The 23,931-nt window shown below is 37.3% G+C and overlaps 1 protein-coding gene across 7 annotated transcripts; it reads left to right on the top strand.

Moving 5' to 3' along the window:
* The first annotated feature begins 431 nt into the window (after positions 1-431).
* RELL1 (RELT like 1) lies at positions 432-23,173 on the top strand. Of its 7 annotated transcripts, XR_015803065.1 has the most exons (9): positions 450-601; positions 10,416-10,655; positions 12,383-12,454; positions 13,685-13,742; positions 16,316-16,555; positions 17,214-17,400; positions 17,898-17,977; positions 20,699-20,965; positions 21,519-23,173. XR_015803065.1 is itself a non-coding variant. In XM_014871012.2 (7 exons), the coding sequence occupies exons 1-6, from the start codon at positions 514-516 to the stop codon at positions 17,392-17,394; spliced, it is 879 nt and encodes a 292-aa protein (XP_014726498.1). In that variant the 5' UTR covers positions 432-513; the 3' UTR covers positions 17,395-17,400; positions 20,699-23,173. The 7 variants fall into 7 exon arrangements, 1 of the variants encoding a protein (XP_014726498.1); XR_015803066.1 differs by lacking the exon at positions 17,898-17,977; XR_015803063.1 differs by having other exon boundaries at positions 20,699-23,173.
* The last annotated feature ends 758 nt before the right edge of the window (positions 23,174-23,931 follow it).

The raw sequence follows: 23,931 nt of genomic DNA, 5'->3' as shown, positions 1-23,931 counted from the left end.
GAGACACACCCAAGCCTGCCTGGGTGAGAGGCTCCCCCGTGGGCAACTCCATGAGGGTGGCACTGCACCCCAGGCACTAAAGAGCCATTGTAGCACACGACTGATGGCAAGCAAACGGGTCAAGGAGTCACCTCGGGCCCTTCAGGACACGATGCCCCGCGTCCCTCTTGCCCCCTTGCTGCACCCCAGCGTTGCGGTTGTCGGGACCAGGAAACCACATCTGGGAGCTGCAAGACTAAACTAATGTGGGGCGCGGTCGGGGCAAGCCCCACTAAAGTGTGTAAGAAACGCCTTCGCCCCCCGTCAAGCCCGGGCACGGGCCCGCCTGCTCGGCGCTCCCCCACAGCAGCTCCGGCAGGCCGGGCGTGCAGGGCAGCACCGCCCCGGGCCGGCGGCCCCGCGCAGGCGCCGTGCGGGCAGGGCGCGCCCCGCCGCCGCTGGGCTGGGCTGGGCCGGGCAGGGCGGCAGCGGCCCCGCTGCCAGCGCGGAGCAGCGCGGGGCGACGCGTCAGGAATGGCTCCGGCAGCGACCGGCGGGATCCCGCCGACTGCGCCATCGCCGGGCCTGACGGGTGACTGGCTGGGCAACAGCTCCGTTCCCGGTGGGTCGCTGCGGCCTCGGTCCTTCGCCGCGGTGGGACGCTTCAATCCGCGACCCCCTCGGCCCTTGTACCGCTCCGCGGGCTGTGAATTCGCTGGGCAGTACGGCCTCACTCGCCGCTTGGATGTTTAGCCTGACCCCGCTGCTTCTGCCGGGGGCCGACGCGGTTTCATCGGGGTCCCCGGCGTTCGAGTCCCTGCGGGCGACGGGGGAGGAGAGGGACAAGGCAGGGGCGCGTCCCTCTCCGCCCTAGCCCGGGGCAGCCCGGGGCGGCGGGCTGGGCAGCGTTCGAGCGGCTCCGCGGCGGCAGCGGCTGAAGTTTCTCTCCTGTCAGCGGAGCGCGGCGGGCGGGCGGGCTCTGCCGGGTCCCGCTCGGGCGGGTTGCGAGTGCCCTCAGCGATCTCACGGTGCTTACTGTCGCGACATCCCGGCCTGGTGATGTAGTAGGGTATGGCCAGGAGTGGCGAGAGGAAAAAAAAAAACCTTAAAACTGTAATGAGCTGTAGGAGCTCGAGTCTGACAACTCCTCCGTGGCTGATTCACTTTAACTGGAATCGGATGGCTCTTAAGATAGAAGTGCATTAAAGAATTGTTTCTATTTTACCCTCACTTGTGAGGTTAAGCTTGGCTTACTCTTTAGGTTTTGAAAACTAAAAGTTGACTGTAACCCTCGAAAACTCTGAAGAGCTCTTGTACACATACAATCACCAGAGGAAGTTAGTTTAAAATGACATTTTCTTTGTTTATGTCTAACCACAACTGTTGCGGTACTAATAATCTCAAAATGAAACCGAATTGCCTGTATAGTCTGAAGTGCTTTTTTTGGTGCAACCGTCCGTGATGTTCAAACACTTGTATTAAAAAAACTGATGCTCATTTTCATTTTCAGCTTGATCAGCTGTATTACCTTTGGGTGGTATAACATAAGTAAGAGTGTTTGAGAGTAAATTTGTTTGAGAGTAAACTTTCAGCTTAGAGGAAACAGTTAAGATGGCCATGCTTACTAGCAATGAATAAATCCAGGAATGTTTCTTTTCTTTCTGGCGTTCCATTTATGTATTACTTGGTGCAGGCAAGCTTGGTCATAAGGGTTTGAGATACCTACTACCTGCTGTTTATTTTCTGAAAGCAAGAGGAATGGAAAGCTTGTCATCCCGTGCTTCAGGAGAGGTGGAAAGAAATAAGTATCACTAGGCACCTTGAATTTCAGATTTATGTTGACTAGGAGCTGCTATCAGAGGACCTGAGATTTTCTATGCAAAGGTAGGAGGAGGAGAGAAATTTTGGATTTTTCTCCTCGATATATATATGTATGTGTATTTTTTTTTTTAACAGGTAAAAACCAATTTGCTCTTTGGCTGTTACTTCAGCATATTACAGCATGTTTATACATGCTGTGATTATTGTACAGTTTACCTAGTAGTGGTATCTTGATGAGGCTGTAAACAGACTAAATTAAAGGATGTGTGTATGTTGGTTTATACAGACTGTTTACAAATGTTTGTGCTTAGGATTTATTGAGCTTGAAGGTGGATGGAGAACTCTTGGGTATGCTATGTGCATTTGTAGGATTTAATAACTATAGCAGCAATTTAGTTCTATGTCTAGGTGAAAAGGATTGTACTTATGCAGGCTAAAAGTTGGCAAGTCTAGCGAGAAATGCAAAGTTATGAAAGAATTTTCTTCTCAGAGTTTTACAAATGTTTTCTGTCAATGTATCTGCTGTATCTCAAGATCACAGTGTACTTCTTCACACAGGAAATACATTGGTTTAGGTTAAAATTGATTTTTGATTCCTGTATACTTGGGAGGATTGTTGTTAGTGTGCATAAATTCATTGATATAATGTGCTTGATGGCATTGATTTAGTGCTGCTCACTAGATGCCAATTGCACTTGTAAATTTAACCAATGATATACAATAATACTAAATAGCTGATGTGTCCAGGAAGGATTTTATTTCACTGCTTTTTAACGGCCATACTGGTGAAATGTGCTTTATTAAATGTACTGTAGCTGTTTGTGGGGTGTGTTTTATTTGAAAACCGAAGTTTGAGGAACAATTTTCCTATAGAAATGCAAATGTAACTCACCAGTTTCTTGTATTTTTGCTATAGGAGCTATATGCTGCTCAAGTAGTAACCAAACCAATTACACCAGAAGCACTGCAATTTAGTACTGGTAAACAGTGAACCATAAGCTTTTTGTATCTGTGTATGTTAATGCAGCATTATCAAACCACATACTGTGTCGCTCAAAGAGCAGACTAAACCTTACTTCCCTTTATATTTAAATGTTTCCCTTTCTCAACAGGACAAAACTGCTCTATATATTGTTAGTTTGTTTTTCTTGTCATTGAATTATAAATAATGTCGGATGCCTTCACGGTGTGGTGACTGATGATTGATTAGGTTTAATCTTCCCTGTTGGTTCTTAAGCTCTCTCTGGCTGTGAGAGGATTGCAATGCTTGTTGCAATTATTTCAGCACGCAAAATTGTTGCGTCTTATATGCATTATACAGTAATACTTTTAGCTGTACTTTTTTTGCTGCGAGCAGGACCTGCCTTACTTGGCAGCTACCTCCTTTCTGAATCCCACCCTACCCTCAGCTTTTAAAGAAGCCAGTCTAAAACTTTCTGCTGACAATTTACTGAATATGTTGATAGGATGTGTAATTCAGAAAAAAATGCCATTAGCAGAGAATTTGTCAGTGTGGAGACTTACGTCTCAGAGTAGAAAGCTCTCTTTCCAGACCTCCTGCAAAATTTGCCTACAGTCAAAATTTTTGTAGGGACTTTGGTGAGTCAGAGATTTTGTCTCTAATGTAAGGACTCATCGCAGGCTCCAGCGTGAGTGACTCCGAAAAACTTGGTGGTTTATGGTTGTGAACACAATGTTGGGTACCATGGATGCTGTTTGGTGTTAGTGTTCAGGTGGGTTGTGCCTGAGACTTGCTGCCTGGGTCATGCTGTTGGTGTTCACAAAGTCGGTGCACTCAGAATGAGCTTTAAGGAAACGTCGCTGATCCTTCTGCTCTCTTTCTTGAGATACTGCTTTTGACAAATCTGATGAAGGCTTTGAGGTGTTAACAGAAAATCTTAATCAGCCCTGCTTAACCTCGAAGGCAGTTGGCAGTGTGTTATTAGTTGTCAGTATGTTCCTTCATCATGTGGCTTCCTTTCTTGTCATCTCACTTCCTGCTTATTTCATTTCTGGTTGTAGGTTCTGATTACTACAAGGAAGCTAGAAGTTAAGTGGAATTCACAAATGTGTTGAATGTTCTTCTTCGATGATAGGTTTTTCCTTTGTTATTCACTTCAAGCATATTCCCTAAAGTACAATTTCCTTGAACAATAGACAAAGCAAGTGGTAGAGAATAGGTTTTCCTCACTTAAAAGTTTTTTTCTCTAGAAAATAAACTTTTTTTTAACCTCTTCTTTACCGACTTTTCTAGTTTGTCTTCTCTCTTCTATAGCTACCACCTGACTAGTAAGGCAGAGATGCCCTAATGTTTCCTAATGATTTTTTTGTGTGTGTGTTTTGGGCAGTGATATATTTGGTCTTGTGATTGAAAGTGGTAGTAATTTCATCGGCTTAGCTTTGCAAAAGCAATTTGACTATAGTGTCCACAACAGATAAGTACTATTTGAATCAGATAACTAGTAAAAAGTATATTTATTTTGAAATTGCATCAAACTGTTCTTTTTAAATTTACTATCGGTAACATAATTAAAGACGTGTATTAAATGAATACATGATTACCATCAGAGGCAATGATTTACCTAAATGATTTCCCTGCTAAGCACCTGAATTAAGAATCTAAGAAAAAATAAATTTGATTTATAGATACTTCTACAGCAGCTCTAATAGAATGCTTTATCTCTGAGTAAGTTGAAGGTACTGAATGAAAGTATACAACTGATTTAGAGCTTCTTTTCCTTTAAAGAAATACCCACCACTTCTGAAATGCTAGGGGATACAAGCTGGCATTGAATTAACTTCACTAAAACTCGAGATTTTAAAAGTAAAGTTAGTTTCTTAAATTATTGAGATTAGTCTATATTTAGGAAATTGAGCTAATAAACAAGGAGTTTATATTTTTATGCTTGAATTTAAAAGCATATAATTTAATATGGAAGAAGTTTTACACTAAATGATACTTAAAATGAATGCTGTGAATGAAAGAGCACATCCAGATTAAGCAATCTGATCTAGTGAAGGTGTCCTAGCCAATGCTGGTAGGGTTGGGATCATATAGTCCTTAAAGTCCTTTCCAATCCAAATCATTCTGTGATCCATCCACGTTTGATATCTGTCCTGGAGGTAGGAACTGTTGTTAGTGTTTAATGTAGTTCAAAATACACTTCCTCTAGAGCCAGGAGAGGATGAAGCACTAAGTATCATCATCAGGTGTCTTTTCCTTGCAGGGGGAGCTGGGGTCACAGGCTGTCTGACCATTTCTCCTTGTGACTTTGCCTCAAAAACCTTAAGGAATACTTTTGGCAGGAGTGTGTAGGTCTCTGTGGTGAACTGAACCCCAAGTGATCCAGATACAAAGGAAAGGAAAAGACAAAGCATCGAAAAAGCCCCCAAAAGAACCAAAACCCTCCCATGCAAATGATATTCTCTAATTATTTTGAACCTTAAGTGATGGCCCTTTTTTCTGCAGATGGGTAGAGTGGCACATTAATGGTGAGGAGGGGGAGAAATCAGCCTAAGCTGATGTTGCTACTGAGGCATGTTTTCCAGCTATGCTTAGCTGTTTGAGCAGGTCATTTGCCATACCATAATATTTCATTTGTCTTGTAAATAGGTTGTATGGGATCATATTTAATTTGCTTAAATATTAATTAGCATTAAGGCCAACAATAATTTGTTTCTGTATACTGTGAGATTGATATCTGTTTCATTTTCATGCCTAAAAGCAGGGAATATGATCCTGTAACTCCTTAAACTTCATAGACAAGAAGATAGTGAATATATATGTACTTATTTTTAGCAGGTGGATTGCTCAAATAATAAATTTAATAACATGTAAATAAACCTTTTTAAAAGGCATGCCATAAAAGGTAAATGGCATGGGCATAATGGGCAAAATCCAGAGTAACTAAATAGGATTCTTTACCAGTAGAGCAGAGAGAAGATTACATTGTTGTTTATGGGCCACCTTGTAAATTAAACAATACAAAAACAAGTGGAATGTGCTTGAAGTAATCAGGTGGGTGTAGATTATACTTAGATTTAGTATAGGAGATTTAGCAAAACTGCGTTATTTTAATGCTGAGTTGTATATTGCTAATATAAGAGCTTAATTGTTTTGATCTTGGTTATTAAGAAGATTTTTTTTTCAAGAATCCGAGTAGTACTTCACGCAAGATAGGATTAAGATTAGATATTTCTCATGTGCTTTATGAAGAGTTTGTCTATGCCATGTAAAAACTGCAATTTAATGACTTACGAAATATTTTTCCATTTATCTGCTAACTTTTTTCCTTCTTACATTCTGTTTCCTGAAGGTGCTGTAAATTGTCTTGAGCAATTGCTGAGGTGGAAGAACACTACCTTTGTATCTGAGTAACAGTGATTAGAGCCAAAAGACTTGTCTGAGGTTGACTATCTTTATATTTTACTTCTTAGGTAAGGATTAAGTAAAGGCAGGCAATATTCAACTTAAGTACTTGGCATATATTAATTTTTAAGCAAATGAGTACATGGGATCTGAATTAGTAGCATGAGTGCAATTTATTATTTACAGCTTAAGCATTACAAAATGTGCTGAATATTGCTCCTAATAATTTCATTTAGATCATATCTTCAAGTAATTTTCATATGTAAACTGGTATACAATGACTGGTGTATAAAAATGCCAGGACATCAAAGGACTGAAACAAATCATTCTTTTATGACTTGACTCAAGTCAAGGAAGATTGCTGTGGCCTGATTAAAACCATTGAGAAGCAGCAGCATACATCATGAGAATAAGGTAAATTGTCAACAGTCCGATATAAGCATAATGTGCCTCTGAGGAAAGGGAATAGAGAATGATGTGGCTGTGACTTATGTCATAAAATGTATTTCCCATTTAGGTACTCAAGTCTTGGCTTTGCATTATGTCATAATTGCTGAGGTTTTCAGGGCAGACTGTGTAGTTTGTTGTATAATGAAAGCTGAGTGCTTTGCTCTGCTTGTAAGGTTACACAGCACCTAGTATTTGATTCAGCTAAGTTAATTTCTTCTAGGATATTTTTGCTTTGCTTCTGGTGAATTTTTTTGTCTGAGCAAAAAATGAATGGCATCAAGCAGTTTCTGGACTTTGTATATATGACTTGTTTTTATAGAAATGTTATTGCTACAATGTTTTACTAGTAATGTTTCTTTCTTGTTGAATTTTAATGGGAGAGTTGAATTCTTAGGTATCTAATTACAACCAAAGGAGTCACATAGGCTTATGTAAATAAGCTGGTAAGTTGAACTATCTAACTGAATGAATTTTTAAATGAAACAAATACTTCTAAGTATATTTTCCTTCCTAGTTGAAAACTTATGTGAACCTTAACCCTATTAATAGACTAATCTATGGTAAAGAGCGTTCAGTTGATAAATTATGATTTTTTTCAACAGTCTTCTGTCAGTAAAAAAAATGCCAATATGGGCACAATTCTCCTTTCAACTTGCATAGGCTGTATCTATTTGAGCATTTGTCTAGATTATCATCACCCGTTGACCACAGATGAGATTTTAGCTAATAGGATTTTCTCATTGGTGTTTCATGTGTCAGTCTACAAGCAGAAATCGTAAAACTGATTATGTAGGAAGAAAAAGAAACAGAAAACAAATTCAAACTGTGGGTTTTTGCGTATAGGCTTTTACAGGTATTACACATTAGGTAGGCTGGAAATCTCAACCTGAGTAGTTTCCTGACCCTTTGCTTTTCTGGAGGGTGGTGATGGTGTTAAATTGTATCTGTGTTTTCCGCGGCTGTGTCATGGTGGGGGGGCGATCAAGTTGATGATTGAAAAAGAATTACTTTGGACATTATACTTTTTCTTAATGGAATCATAGAATGCTCAGGGCTGGAGGGGACCTTAAAGATCTTTCGATCCCAACCCTCCTTGCTAGACCAGGTTGTTCAAGGTCTTATCCAGCCTGACCTTGAACACTGCCCTCACAATTAAAATTTTTTTGCACATAATTAATGATACTGCCCTTATTTTTTGAACATACTCTGAGACTGTGGCTCCTTGTTACAATTACTCTGGGTAACTTTGTTCTGCATGTACTTGGCTATCCTCACTCATTATTTCCCCACTTCAGCATACTCAGTCTGTGGGTTGTCTTAATAGAGGAGTTTGCCAAACCTCAGGCTATACTGATTCAGTAAAATGACTGCTTAAAAACTAAAGACTTTTTGTGGATTTTTTCTTAAAACCTGGTTATCTCAGTAATCCAGTTTAAAACTGTTTTCAGGACTACAGTCTGTCAGGAGCACAGTGATGGGGTAACAGAGAGCTGAATGGGAAGGGACCTCCTAAAGCCCTTTGCATCTAGAGGAATTGCAGTGAACCACGACTTGGAAAGCCTGAGGCATGGATCTCTAGCCATGTGGTGAGGCTTCCTTGCTCTCTAGGTTTGGTGGGAATTGCCTGCCATGGTTATGGAGAAAATAGATACTTGTTTCGGCATACAGTGCAACAATATCCAAAGGATCTGCCTGTTGTCTTATATTTGAACATGAAAGGTGCTTATTTATCAGTACCCTTAAGAACTTGTGATGTTAGACTATTTCAGTTGGTTTCTTAGATTCTGAGATGTTAGAGTCATCCAAGTAATACTTCTCCGGTGTGATGGCTTTTCTCCTGCCTTGAAAGTATATGAAACGTTAGAGGGTCTGAAGGTTACGTGTTGGTAAATTCTGCATACAGTCATTTGGATTGCTGGCCTCTTAAAAGTTAATAGTTTTCTCTTTGGCTTTGGGAGCAAACTAGACCATCTGGTTTTGTCCAAAGCAAATATCCTGATATTCTGCTTTAACATTTAGTTTTGAGATCTGTTTAGTAATTTGTTTGCACTTCTTTACATTTTCTGCATTTCTCCTATTTCCTAGAAAATTATTTTAGCAAAATGCTTAATACATCAGTTTTTTGCTAATTGGGGTTTATCAGTTGTTACTTCAAATATTTCCATTGTTTTCACTTTGAGCAAGTCTTGTGTATTGCATACTACTCAACTGAAAATTCAAGACTGTTCTGAAAAATTCAGAAATATTTTAAAATATTTTCTGTTTCTAGAGAAAGAAAAAAAAAATTAGGATAAATACCAATTTTCTCTTTGCTGTCTGTGACCTTACTGGTGTTTCCCAAAAGCAACTTAGTATGCAGCCAGTGCAGGAGATGTCTGTGGAATAATGCTCTTTCTGCAAATTTGTGGAGGCTTCCATTTTTTTGTTTTTGAAAGGAAAGGATTATTATTCTAGACATTTGTGTTGTGAAAGTGTCCCTGTCATATAAATGGTTTTCTGGTGACTCTTCTATTCTTCAATGAGTTTGATGAATGGATCAATTGTGAATTTCCTTGTCCATTTCAGTACAAGTAGATGGGAAATATCTTGAAGTAGATGGATAAAGAACTAACCCTTTCTGGTTGTCATTATTTCCTACTCAAAAAAACTTGTTTTCAGCTGGAGTGGAGGAGAATAGAAAGTAGAAATGCATGTTGGGGATAGTAATGTTGGAGTTTTTATTATGTGGGGAATGTATATAAGCTCCAAGGGTTTTCAAAGGGTTTGAGTACGCAACATGTAATTTTGGATTTATCTGAGCTATTGAACTTTTTATACTTTTATATTTGATATGTGAGAAGGTACTGAGTTTTTTGTTTCTTTGTGTATATTGGACATAAAAGTGTGTTAATATTGGAAGAGATTGTCCAGAAATGTGGAATGTTCATCATCTGGATGGAGCTTACCTGCAAAGACTAATCTAATCAGTGCTGCTTTTCGCAGCATTTGGACTGATGAACTTCAAGTGTCCCTTCTAATGTAAATATTTTATACTTTTGATAGGTCAGAATCCCAGTTTATAACATGGAATTTACATCTGTGAAATTCAGAACTTAAATGAAACAAAAGTGCTTAGTTGTGGATATAGTGTGTGACAATGCTTCAGCTTAAATTCTTTGCAAGCAAAAAGAATTCTTTCATGTCCCATTTCAAGTTTAAATACAAAATGATTTCCAAATCTCAGACAAACAAAGAACAAGCCCACCTTATTCTGATGAGGAGGGAGTAGATGCTCGCTCTTTTGAGAATTCCTTCTGTCAAAAGAAAAATGAGGATCAAGGCTATTTTTTCACACCTGATAATTTTTCTATGCAAAGGTCAATATTAAATCCTGTATTTACTCTCATATTAGGGAAGGATCCACATTTTAAGGGTGATTTTGCATGAACTTAGGACTGGAGGAATGGTATAGCATTTTCCTCAATGATGTGAACGAAGAGCAATGGTTGTGTTATTCTTCTGTGAAATATGTGAGCCCTCTATTTGAGATTACAAGTCTGTCAGGCTACAATATGGTTGGTTCTTCACTGTTGTATTGAAGAAATATCACACAGGCTTTTTGGATGTTAGATATTTATAATTGTTTGGTGAAGAGGGAATATCTGCTGTTTCTGGTGTAAGTTCTTGGCCAGTAGAGTGTGTGTTGTCCTCGTCATTGCAGAAGGTACTGTGGGGATTTGGGCATGCTTGTAATTTTCTGAATTCTTTCAAGTGATTGACAGTGTATAGTGATACATGCGTTTGTTGATTTACATAGGTGGAGAGGTTCCGTGGGTTTTGTCAAGCCGTGGCTTACAGACAACTACTTTGGCAACTAAAATGGATGGCAATGATGGCAAGGCTGAGCACCTAGAGTATATTGCCTTTGCTTTGGTTCCTATTTTCTTCATCATGGGTCTCTTGGGGATCCTTATCTGCCATATCCTTAAGAAAAAAGGATATCGTTGTACAACAGAAGCTGAAGAAATAGAAGAAGAAAAAATTGATGAAAAAATAGGTAATCAAGTCTAATAAACAAATTCCTATTTCTGTACATTGCCACTACTATGAAATAATTTATTGTGGGCCTTCTGTCATTTCTGTGTCTATATTTGACATCAAAGCAGTGTTAAGAATAATGTTTTTGTTATTACATGTCACTTGGGGTTTGATCTTTGCCAGTCAAATCTAGGAGTGTTCTGCTTTCCCATGCAAGTCTGCTAACATTGAGTAAGAACTTACAGAGGGATAAAAGTATCAGTGTACTTGTTGGCAACTCCACAGATGGAGTCACCAGATCCTTTTTCTGCATTCTACATGCTGTTAATAACAAAGTATTAGTGTACATAGTGCTAGCTGAGAAGTGGCAAAAAACTGCCATTTAAAGCCTAAAGTCTTAGTTTTTATGTTTTGCAATCTTAATTTCCTCTTGTTGTGCTGTCATTCTTATCTCCCCTCTCTTTATAAAACCAAGCCTTTGGACTGAATATCTTCATTCTGTTTTATGTAATGCCACTTAAAATTTTTCCTTAAAGATGCCTTTGTCTTTATCCTAATGTTTTATTTATGCCCTTGTTTTTATTGTTCCTTATTCCCATCTTTTTGTACTTGGGGGAAAAAACGGTGTTATGTAGGAAGGGCTATAGTAACATGGTATAGCATTTTAAAATGTGAGTAAAAACAAAAGTCACGTCACTTGTAAATATTCCTCTTCCTTTCTCCCAATTAATTTCTTTCAGTAGGTTCATAATGAGTGCAAATTACAGTGTCTCCGTGGTAAGGGTAGACCCATGTGGTGCAGTAATGATGTGTCAGTGTGTTCTTAAGCATTAAGTGCCTGGGGCAGCTGTGCAGTGGGTGGAACTGTCAGATCTGTTAGTTCCCCTGAGCGGAACAGGGGAGTGGCAATGAAACGAGGACATCCCCTATGTCTCAGTGGCAGGAGCTGGCTTCCTCTAAGTTACATTGCAGAGAAGCAGGTATTAAGATGAAGCCTGGGTACAGAGGTGGGGAAGCCCCTAGTTTACTACATGGGAGAAGAATTTAGAGCCTAGCTTATCAAACCTTCCTCCCTCCCATTTTTAAAAATTAACCATTATAATAATTGCAGTTATTAGGGAAGGGCACACTTTTGCCTCTTCATTGTTTTAGTTCCCCAGCTGATCTTCTTCAGTCTTTCCAGGTTATTCTAGGGAAGCTTTTAATATTGTTAATGGATGCATTATATTCCAAAAAGTTTCAGTTTTAAAAAAAATAATCAATTGTAAATGTCCTTGTAGATGTGGTGAAAATCTTAAATTGAATCCCCTTCATGCTAAAAGCTGATAGTACCTGCTTTAGAATAGTGATCTGAGACAGTTTAATGTTTTGTTTTTTTTTTCTTTCCTGTTGTTAGGATTAGAAATGCTGCTCTCTTGTTTGTCTCCTCCTTACTAGCTAGAGAAGGAATTTTGAAATATGTTTGTGAAAATATTGAGCTTAATTAGTTCTTAGCTGAATTTGTTTGGGCTGATGTACAGATGATAAACTTTTGTTCATAGTTTTTACTGAATAAGGACAGTAAAGTCTTATCTAAACTTTCCCTCCATAGTGGCAACAGATCTTGCTTCTTTTTTAAAATGTAGTTTCTTTTGGTGTGTGTTTGGTTTTGGTTGTGACTTTTTAAATCACTATTTGTTTTTAAAATAGTTCAGTTCTTGATTTATAAAGCCAAGCTACTGACAACATATTTATTTCTTTGCACAGAAATGAATGAAACTATACATGAGAATAGTGACACTGTGGGACAAATTGTTAACTACATCATGAAAAATGAAGGTATAGTATTGTGACATTGAAGTTAGCAGCACTTGTGATGCTGTTCTATAACAAATATTTTTTTTAATAGTCTGATACATGGTATTTTCGTGTGCTTTCATTTAATAACCAATTTGTTCATTCTTAGCTCTTTGAAATTGTCTTTACAAGGCAATAACTTCAAGGGCAATAGGGAATTTTCTTGCTTACTTGAAAATTGTTTTGTATGATAAATTCAGGTCATGCATTTCCAGATACTTTAACTGTTTAGGTATTTGAATTTTTTGGTTCAGCCTCTTGCGTTGTTTGTGAAGTAAAAACTCAATGTGCTATCTTAGTGGCAGTATTTAAAGCCTGTGGAAACTTTTATGTTTTGACTAGATTAAACTTCTTGTCCTGAAGTGATTCTTGCAACTCTTGTCTCCTGAGAGGCTTGTGCATAACTGAGACAATTGGGTATATAGCACTAATATTGAATTCTGTATGTGTTATCTGCATGTGTGTGCAAAGTAAAGGATAAAAGAGGAAGATGTGCCTGAGAAAACAAAACCATAGTTAAACACACCTCGCAATGCTTGGTTAGTTCAGAATGTATTTGCCAAATAGAATAAATGGTTAGGAGAATGGATATTGTTGTAGGACAAGAGCATTAAGCCTTTTAATTTTACATTTGTATAAATCAGAGTTCTAACATTGAACTGGCTTTGAATTACCTCTGAATGAAGACTAGTCCTCTGGAAAAGTTTTTGTGTTTGCACAAAATTTTTTTTCTGTTGTTTGTTTTTTTTTCCTATACTGTTAGTGCTTTGAGCTTGTGTATTTTTCCTGGAGATTGGGATTAGGCAATTCATGATAGGAAGTGGGCAATTGATAGTTCTTGGTTGATAATGAGTTTGCATTTTGTAGGGCTGACTTGGACTGATGTTTTTAGTCCGAAGTTGGGTTAAATGTGTGAGGTGATTCAGAGATCCCGTTCAAAAGTTTTGTGTAGATTGCTGCGTTTCATGGCTTGCACTGGGATGGAGCTTTGAGTGCAATACAAAATACAATTTTAGTAGCTCATGTTAAGACTACTCATAGAATTATATTAACTTTTTTTTCTGCAGTTTTCTCTTGTGCCTTTTTGGAGATACATAGTGCAATCATCTTTCTTTTGAATTAAATTTCTTTGAGAAAATTTAATTTTGGTTTTGTTTTTTCATAAAGTTAGAATGGTTCACTTTTGAAGAGTTCTGTTTATTCTCATTACAGCAAATGCTGATGTGTTAAAGGCCATGGTAGCAGATAGCAGTGTCTTTGAACCTGAAAGGTAATTACTCCTCGTTTTAATGCATGTTTTCTGAGGCAACTAAAAGCATATGCTTTCAAAGGACTTTGTTTCCTGAACACTTCTAAGGCTACATCGCTTGCTTGAGTTACCAGCTAAGAGGATAATACTATGATTTTCTATTGTGTCTGAGTCCTTAACTTTAAACATACACCCTGGGTTAGTGGCTGGCTTTTCTGGTTATGTGTTCTAGGTGCATGATACAGTTTTACTGCATTTTGGGCTAAAGATTGACAGGTGCTGCAAATACTGGTTTCCTTTGGGGTGAAGTTAGGTACAGGGTGGCTTAGCCCAAAGCTCCTCTGGCTTCAAAGAACAGAATAGCACTCATTTCATTTGTATAGGTGCTAACTTGAGACATCTTTTTCTGTGTCTCCTTTTGGTTTAATTTTTTCTTTATAATTGTGACAATAGACTTTGGTTGACCTACCTCTTAGGATTTTTCACTGCACACCTGTTCTGATAACTTACGTAGAGAAAGCAGCTCTGCCTTAGATGCATTGCATGTGTAAAAGAACTTGTAGATGCAACATACGTGTAAAAGTGTTTGTATCTGTACGTGAGTACTTCAGTTATATCTAGACTACTCAATGCTCTTCCTATATAACCCTGTGTTCACGTTCAAGGCAGAGGAGATGAAAGTTCAAGCAGTATTGTGTCACCTATAAAAGGGATACATAGTTTCAGAAAACAAAGAGTTGAGTATGAAATGCTTAAACACCTGTTCTAATGGTGAGTGGCTTGGTTATTGAAAAAAACCTCCTGAATTTCCAAAGGGATTTCTTCTCAAATTTCTATGTTTCTGTAGAAATATTTATTTGAATTTTTTCCATAGGCACGTGTAATGTTATCTTAGGCATTTTAGACTATGGTTTCAGCAGTGAATTAAAATATGAAGAATAAGGAGGAGGGGAAATGATTGCTATTACAGAATCTGACAGACACTTCTGAAGCTTTTGTAATCAAGTAGAAATTCTCTGTATTTCTTTGCGAGTTCACTGCACTGTGAAACTTCCTAATTATAGAAATAGTTATGGCTGAGTAAAATCTACATTTCTTTCACTTGAAGCCATTAGTTCTGTCTTTGCTTCAGTTATTGAACAACTTTTATTTTCCTTAATAGCATTTTCTTATTTATTTGAAGACCATTAAATATTTCCTGTCAATATTTTTATTTTGAAAATGAACATCCAAGTAACTCCCAGTCTTCTCTGGCATGTTTTACTTCTTTAATTTGTTCTTTTTGTTCCCCTTTGGAGTCTCTGCAGTTTGTTTGTATCTTTCTTGAAATAACATTTCTAAATCTGCATGGTAGGATCAGATGTGGTATGATAAATGCTGAGTAATGTAATTTTAGGTTCACAGGTTATACTTCTCTTATTTCCACTGTTTTGTCTTTTTAAAGCAAGAACGTTGTTAATGATTCATGTTCAGTTCATGATCCTCTTGTTCTGAAGAATGGTCATCTGTCTTGTTGCTTTTTAATCTAGGTTTGTGTAAAGGCTTTCTACTAAAACCCTAAGAATTCGTGTTGTTTTTACTGTAATAATGCAAATCCAGTATTTTTAATAAGATTTGTGTATGTGTGAATGTCTTTCATATGCACGTTCTCCTCTCATCGTTCAAACTTCTTGTCTTAACCTCTACAGATGCTATGGGTGACCCAAAGTCTATGGGTACTTCAGCTATTCTTCTATTCTGTTACCCAGTGAACTATTTAAAGCACTGGATATCACCAGGACCAAAAACTCCACATTTAGTATGTCTTTCCAGTTTCACAGCAAAGAAATCAGATATATCACTTTCTGTATGTGTTTTTAATTTTTTTTTATAAGGTGTGCTGCCTTACTCTCCAGTTACTTCACTTTTCATGAGCTCTGGCCTGCTGTGTTACAAGACAGTGTTAAAATTGATGCTAAAGTACATCTAGTTTCTATCTATGCTATCTGTATTTCTGTTTTAGCGGAAAAACATGGATTCAATTAGATAATCTTAAATGCCTTTTGGAGGTTGTATTGCTTTTTCTTTCTTTCTTTTTAGGTGCTTAATATTTTATTTTTTCCCCCGAAACTGAATGATGTTGTTTCCTCTTGTTGTTGTGGTATGCATTTTAGCTTTGCCTCCTTTCAATATTGTAGGACTACGCTCTTCTTCTGCAAGTTCCAAGATCCTGTAATAATTCTGAAATACTTTCCAGTTTCCGAGGTATTTCTTTCATGTGTGTAATGAGCTTATAAAATGTCTTCATCAGTATAAATTCATGTAACCTATTATCTTCTACTTTAGCCTGATATTTTCCCTCTATAAATTTCTTGGTCTTTCGTGTTAACTACCTTAACCACATGACTGCAGGTGAATGAGTTTGTGAAAGTGATTTTAACTGCAAAAATGTGCTATCGGAAGAAACCGTAAGGTGGACATCTTTGCAAATAAACATTTCCTGTAAAAACTGGTTATTCACTAGACATAACTGAAGGTTGGATTTAATACATTTTCCTTTTTAAAAAAAATTATTTTATAGTAAACATTAAATTCTCTATTTCTTTTTCCTACAGCCCATTATCTCCTACCTCTCCTGAGAGTCCAGTGAGTCCAGGGACTCCTTTGTCACCGGGTGTTGTTCCATTCAGACACAGCTGTAAAGCCCATCACTTCCATACTGTTGGAGGAGTGGTAGAAAAGGATGTTTGTACTCGCTGTAGTCACAAGCGATGGCACCTTATAAAGCCAGCTCAAAAATCTAAAGAGAACAGAAGAAGTCGTATTGGAGAAGTTACAGTCCTTTCTGTGGGAAGGTAAGGCTTAGGTCATTTTGTTGTCTACTTTTCTTAGAATGCTACAGTGGCCAGTGTTGGATCAGATATCCACTGATTCTGCTCTGTTTATAAGGTCAGTAATTTTTTTTTTTTATAACCCTGTTACTATTAGACTGAAGTTATTTCTGGAAGAAGTAAATGCGAGTTTTTTTAAGAACTATGTGAAAAGATGGGAGATTTACTGTGGGTGTAAATCTAAGACTCTTGCTCATTTATTACAGACTAAAAAGAAACAAGAATTGCACACTAATTCATTTCTCTGTTTGTGAATTTGGTATTTCTCAAGTAAGTGTGAGGCTATAGAAATGACTTCATTCTCTTTGTTATTTTTAATTCCTACCTTATATTGTAGTTGTCTTTGAAAATTACTATTCTGGGAAGTGGTATGCAGTCTGTGGATTCTGCTTCAAAACACAATTCTCTGAGAAAGTGTGATTCAGTAGTATTGTGTACTAGAAATACCTGTAGGTGATAGGAAGGAAGATGCTCTGAAGTGAAGCAGGGTCCGTGTAGATGTCTGCTCTGACATCTCGTTCTTGGGACCTGGGATTTTGTTTCTGCCCATGCTGTTGCTCCTGAGAATGATCTAACTCATCTGTGGGGAAATACAAGTGAACTTTTCTTTTGTTCACCTCAGATTTCGAGTCACAAAAGTGGATCACAAATCAAACTCCAAAGAACGGAAAAGCTTGATGTCCGTTACTGGTGTGGAGGGTGTCAATGGTGACATGCCTGCCATGCCTGCGAAACAGGATGTGAGTGAAGCACCTGCCACACCTGTGAAACAGGAAATGCAAGAGAGGAGAAGCTCAGAGTAAATGCAGGTATCAAACATTTGAACGTTTGGAACTCATACTGAAAGTGTTATGTTGTGAAATATGTGAGAGTAATCAGTACAGTTGAAAATTCATCACTTCTGTGTGAAAAGTCATCTTTCAATTTCAAAATTCTCTACACAAGTCTGCAAAAATTACATGTGGTCACTCAGTTAATGATAAATTAGGAAAGGCTTTTTTAACCACCAAATCCTTATCTAATTGTTTATTCAGACTTTGTAATTAGAATAGGTGTTGAAATAACTTTTGTGGGTGTGGCATCTCTAGTCTAACAGGTAAAATGCCTGCATATTAATTTTTTGGCATTAAACAATGGCTCGGATTTAGTGGCAATGTGCTTATTGTTCTAAACAAACAAGTGCTGCTGACAGTTGTGTCACTGGAATAACTACAGTTATTCAATAACTACAGTTGTTTCCTTATGCTTGCTGCTTTGTACTGCATGCTTATATGAGATGGTTGCTTACTAGATACTTCTCTGATAGATCTGTGGAGCTTTGACTAATAGCAGTGGAGTCACATGAAACTGCTGATCTCACAGGGATCTAACTAAGACCTAACTAAGGTTGGGGTTTTCTTGTGAGTCATTAAACTTCAGTGAATTGCTTGAGTTACTCTATTAAGCATGTGAAAGACATGCCCGGCATGGTTTTGAAGTGCAATCCTCACTGTGGTTTTGGTGTTTTTTTTTTTTAAGCAGTTTAAAATGTTGGGGGGGAAAAAAACCCTGGAAATTAATATGGTTTGGCTCTGCTTGATGACATGCTGATGGATAATATAAAGGGGAAAGGTGATTTTACACAAATGTGATTCAAAAGTCAGACTTGACCCTTGAGGAAGAAAGGTTCTGGGGTGACATAGTAAAGGTACTGGACTTGAAGAAAGTGAACAAAATGCACAGTGCGAAACTCTGTATGTTGAGAGAGAATAAAATTATGTTGTGTCAAACTATTGGTAACCTGAAATGAAAGAGGGAAATGCACACGAAGAAATTGGGTCTGTTTAGAAAAGCAGCAAGACTCAAGTGCCTTTGAGTATCTTGAGATTAAAGTAGAGACCTGGTATGCAGTGGGTTGCTTCCTCCCAACCCTTACTGGCAGCACAGGTTTGACTGTTGAATTGAGTGTATCTGTCTGGCCTCTATGCCTCATCACTAAATTATACCCAGGTTTTTTGTCCCATTGCTGTAGAGGAAGAGAGACTTGGAGATGTGGTATGCTTCCAAATAATAAAAAAATTATGGAGGGTAATGAAGTAGATTGATTTTTTTTTTTTTCCCCATCAGTAAAGTAAGAAGACACCGATAGGCTAAATTGCAAGACGGTGGAGTTCAGGTTTCAAAAATTAAGAAATTGGAATCAGCATCTTTATTGCTGGACATTCATAAGACCAGACTGGACAATGGCTTGTCTGTGCCAGTGTTTTGATTTTTGATCTGTAGCACATCTTGGCAATTCACAGGTGCCTAGTGGCTGCTGTTTCGCTGTGGCACTGAAATCTGTGAAAGTCATGGAAAGGCAAATGGTACTCTTATTTTCTGATTCAGAATAATGTCCTTGTGCTCAAGGTTTTTTTATGTTGGTGTGGTTTCTATTTCTTCCCTTTTTAAAAATCAATATTAGCTAAATGCAGTAGGAGATAACATCTTCCTTCACTAAATTGGCATTTCCATACCCAGCTAATTGTTTTGTTAGTTCTGTCACTATTTTTATTTCTTTTCTGTATCTCTAGTGAGAGATACAGAAATCTCATCAGGTTGTTCATAATATGTTTTTTTTCTACTTAAAGGCAAGCTAGTTATCTTCTCTATAAGCCTAGAAATAGAAAGAATAGGGCATATATGAAAATAAATTCCAGTGCAATTTGATTAAAAAAAGCCCATCATTTTGAAGTCACTCAATGTTTTGTAGTCCAGTTTTCTCTATAATTTGTTCTTTCCTAAATAGGGAAGCTGCTCCCTGTAATTACCTAAAAATTCCATAAATTTAAACCATTACTACTTTAATTTAAAAATAAGCTGTTCTCTAGAGAGAGATGATAGTAAAGCTATAAAAAAATTGTCCCTCTATGGCGGCTTTTTATTGTACAACCTCCCTTAGGATTAAAGTTTTGGCCCTTCTGAAAACAAATGTTCTAATAGCAGAGAAATTGCTCAGCTAGTCTCTCCAGTCCAACAGAGCTATTTTGTAAATCATCTGGGAAACTAGCCAGGTCTGTTTGATTTGCACTAAAAAAAGTAAGCAGATCTTGCTTGGAAAAGGGTATGATACTGTTCTCTAGCATGGTTCTAGATCAGTTTTTGTCTGCTGTCATGAGAAGCTGTTCACGTGTAAACAGGTGGTAGTTAGACTTTACTTCAGCTTCTTATTTCAGACTTCTATTAAATTAATTGTAGCCCAATTTACTGAAACTGAATAGATAAACAGCATTTAAGACTTTTGCGTCTCTAGTCAATACATTTCTGATTAAAGCTTATGGTTTGGGGGAATTTGACTCAGATCTTCAGATGCATAGGAAGAAGGCATACATAAATGTGTTTTTAACTGCTTCCAGGAAAGGTTTTTCTGTCATTCAGAGGCAGTAGATTTGTGCCTTGTGGCTGACTTTAACTACTATTACTGAGAGTTCCTGTATGAGGTGGAATTCCTGAGCTGGACAGTACCTGAATGAAGTAGCATTGCTGATTGCCTGTATTCACTGCTACTCTCAAGTCCAGGGTTTTTTTTCCCCCCCTAAACTAACTTGTTCTGAAGTGACCTCTACAGTGTTTCAGCTTATCTAGCGTCTTGCTGGCTGCATCATTGGAAGTTGTAGCATGTCTTCTCTATGTCTTCAGGGTCCACGTTCTCAGCAGACTCCATTTCATCAGTTAATTTTATTTCAAATATGCTTAATGGCACGTTAAAAAGAGTAGTAGATATGCAGCTGATAATTGAAATCAAAACTTTAAGTTGAACTCTTGCACATCCATTTTAAGCTACTGGGTAAACAGAAGCTGGTACTAGTACACTGAAGCAATTAACATTTTCCATTTGTAGTGCTTCGCACTGTGGTGTGATTTGTCAGTTTGTCCTTGTGTTTGCATTTCAAGAGTACTAGCTCAATTTTTAGTTCCTGTTTATGATTTCACATGCTAAACTTGGAATGCACGGCAACTACTTCATGCAATTGTGGTTTTTTTTTTTTTCCATTTCAGAGCACCTGCTAACTTTTTAATTGGTGTATCTGTCCTAAAACTAATTTTGCTATTTAGGTTTATTTTTAGAAGTATTTTCTTCTCTTACAGGTGGAGCTTTTAGAAGATTGTCTGCAAGCACTTAGGAGAAAGCTGAAAACTCCCAAGAGATGCATACTATTTAAGGAAATGTATTTATGGCAATGTAGCATTTTACAGGTTCTGTGATGTCATTCCTGCAAGATTAAACACTTAATGGTTTTTGACCAGTAAAATAGTGAGATTTAGACACTTAAATACTGTTGAGCTGTGTGGACATCATAACGAATGGCTTCATCTTGGAAAGGAAACATACGTACAAGTTTTTGGACAGGAAAGGTAAAGGCTTTATCAAGTCTTAAACTCTTTTTGTACTTAGACAAGCATTTATGAGCTCAATATTAAGAGTAATCCAATTACCTCGTGGATAAACTGCATTCGCCCCAGTGGTCCGTCTGGATTTTTCTTCTGTTCTGCCCACTCCAGAATTGACAAATGTTTGCTGAAGATAAAAGCCAGCCTTTGAAAGATGAAAATATTCTTTTAATCTAACTGCTTGTAGCCAAGTAAAACATACAAGGAAGTAATTATATCAGCCAAATCTGCATGTGTGCCTTTAGTACATAAACCCTCAAACTCCGTGCAGGGTACCTCAGAGTAGAGACTGGTTCAGTTATATGCAGTTGTTAAGTTAAATTGTTGTTCCCCAGACCTGTACCTCTCCCTTAATACTTAACATAGGCTGAAGAGCATCTTTTCCTATGCAGTTGGATGAGCTCTTGTGAGGTTACTTGCCTCAAGGCCTTGTGTTCTCCTGTTTTCTTGTAACTGCTGACTCATATTTGAAGAGTGCCTAATAGTTTTGCTTTTCTTTTTTTTGTTCTACCCACAGGTTCCTTATTAAGCTAAGGCAGCATATTTCAACCCTTAGATAAGGATATGGAATATTGGGCATTAAAAAATTTATGGAATATATACTAAAGTGCTTCAGAGTGACTATATTGGACTGAGGGTAGTTGTATTCATTGGCACCAAAATCTTAAGCCAGTGTCACTCCTTTCATATTTTAAGTGTGTTTTAACGCTAAAATTACCATGGTGATGTGATGTTAATTCTCTGTATCTACTTATGATCTTGGCTTTGTCCTGTTACTTGTTTTGGGGAGGGAAATCTCTGTAATACTTCAGCAAACTTTTCTGCGTAATAGAAAATCATATCATTTGTTCTGAGTGCCTAAGAATATAAGCTCTAATATAATGCTTTTTAGAGATTGCACTATATTCTGAGAACTATAACTTAATCTGCTTTATGAACTCAGTAAAAATCAGTGTATGTTTTTGGAATGGATTTATTTTAAATTGATACCTTCAATCTTTTTAATACAAGTGCTCTGAATTCTGTTTCTCCTTCGTATCTGAGAATTGTGTTTCTTCATCGATTTATGTGTTAACAATCAGTGTGTACAAAATTATTCTTCTTCCTTGTGTATTAATTATTCCCCTGTCTTGTCAGGAAACATCAAGTTTTTTCACTCTTGCTGCAAGTATGTGCTGCTGATGGCCTTCCTTCTTGTGTATCCACAAGACACTGACTGGTCCTATCAATATGTACCTTTCAGCAATGCTATATTTGCCATAAAAATCCACCACTACCCACTCAGACTTTGAAAATAATAAATGTTTTATTGTTCTTTTTAAAATGGAGATTTTTAGAGATAATTGTCTGTCCTTGAGAACCCAAAATAACTGTTTGGCCAGGACTCTAACTTCAGTGTTTAGCACTGCTCCTTTCTCTCATAAATTTAAAATCAGCTTGTGAAATCTCTTCAATATTTAACTACAGCATAAACACCAACGTCATCTTACAGGCATACATTAAGCTTCACATGATTATTTGTGTGAAGAATATTTCTAGAAGATTTAATTAGTATTGGTTGTAGTAGTGAGCATTCAGTTTCCAAGAGATTGATAACTTTGAGTATAAAATGTTAAATGGAAAAAGGAAGCAGTGGAGGATAGAGCAGTTTTCAAATAATTTTCAGAAAGAAGATACAGCTGCAGACTGTCCCCAGAACTTTTTCTAAAAAGAAGGCAGTTTGTCTTGATACTGTATTTTGATACATGATGGGTTTGTACTACAAATAAATGGCAAAATGTTGGAAGAAAGTTTAAACAATAATATGTATTTTTTTACTTATTTTAAAAGTAGTTTCTATCTTGATTGCATTGAAAATATGTGGAATAAAAGGGATGGAAAGATGTTGTATATGTAGAACATTGCTTACCTGTATAAAGTAATTATGTAAGGTATTATAAGATCTGATATGTGCAAGAATTGAATTGATGCATTGCTACCTAAGTAAGAGAGGATTTAGGAACTGTGCCTGTTTCATTGCCTTTAACACTACACTGCTATTTTGTAGGGGTATGGATATTGCCATATTAGTCTGCTTTTCTTAAATTTGCTTATAAAATGTATTTTTAACAAAATAGTTTATATATAACTTTTATACTACCAAGCAGTAAATAAAAAAATATTGATTCTTAAGGTTGCTTCTGACTTCTTTAAGCCTTCACCCATTTAGTGAAATTTAATTTTTGCACCATCTAAATGTAAAATGCAATTTTTGCTTCTTAAGTTTTTGTTTATGGAGGTAGTGAGAAGGTTAGGTTATAGTGTGATATACTTCAGAGCAGTTTTATTTTCTTCAGAAAGGACAATTGCAAATACTACTTTAGTTTCATATTTAAATGAGAAAGACAGAAATCTGAGCTTTAACCCAAGCTGGTATCTTAGATTAAAAGTATCAAGACTTTTAACTTTTTATTCTATATGAGACAGAGCTTCTAAAAAATACTTAACATTATTCTTATTTTTTTGATAAGGTAGGGAATGAAAAATCACAGCTGACAGGAAGCTCTTTGCAGTTGTTTCATCTCAGCCTGTGTCTATCTGTAATACTACAATGGTTAATTTGTTCCATTATGTTCTCACAGATGACTGTGATCTGTAAAGGGTATTAAAAATGGGTTTTGCTGTATGAATAGTGTGAAGGAGCATTGAAGCAAGTTGTGGCTGGCTAAGATGGGATTATCAGTGTACCATCCTGTTTACAGGTTTGGGGTTTTTTACTATTTCAGTGTTCCTAGCAGCATCACATAGGGTCTGTTTTGAGCTCTGTATTTGAATTTCAGAAGTTGATATATAGCTATGCTTTATATTCAGAATGTTAAAAAAAGAAAAAATAAATTTAAAAGTCCTTCCAGGCCTTAATCTTCAGACAGAACTAAGACACTGCTGCTGCT

The sequence above is a fragment of the Sturnus vulgaris genome, chromosome 4 (assembly GCF_052056855.1).
Source record: "Sturnus vulgaris isolate bStuVul1 chromosome 4, bStuVul1.hap1, whole genome shotgun sequence".
In the NCBI taxonomy this organism is placed as follows: Eukaryota; Metazoa; Chordata; class Aves; order Passeriformes; family Sturnidae; genus Sturnus; species Sturnus vulgaris.
This window is presented reverse-complemented; position numbering and strand designations above follow the sequence as displayed.

What these genes read in the sequence shown, in the direction of transcription:
- RELL1 (XM_014871012.2), top strand. Translation starts at nt 514, where the DNA reads ATGGCTCCGGCAGCGACCGGCGGGATCCCGCCGACTGCGCCATCGCCG. An exon ending in CTACATCATGAAAAATGAAG is followed by an intron (nt 12,455 to 13,684) that starts GTATAGTATTGT and finishes TTCTCATTACAG; the next exon opens with CAAATGCTGATGTGTTAAAG. An exon ending in ACAGTCCTTTCTGTGGGAAG is followed by an intron (nt 16,556 to 17,213) that starts GTAAGGCTTAGG and finishes TGTTCACCTCAG; the next exon opens with ATTTCGAGTCACAAAAGTGG.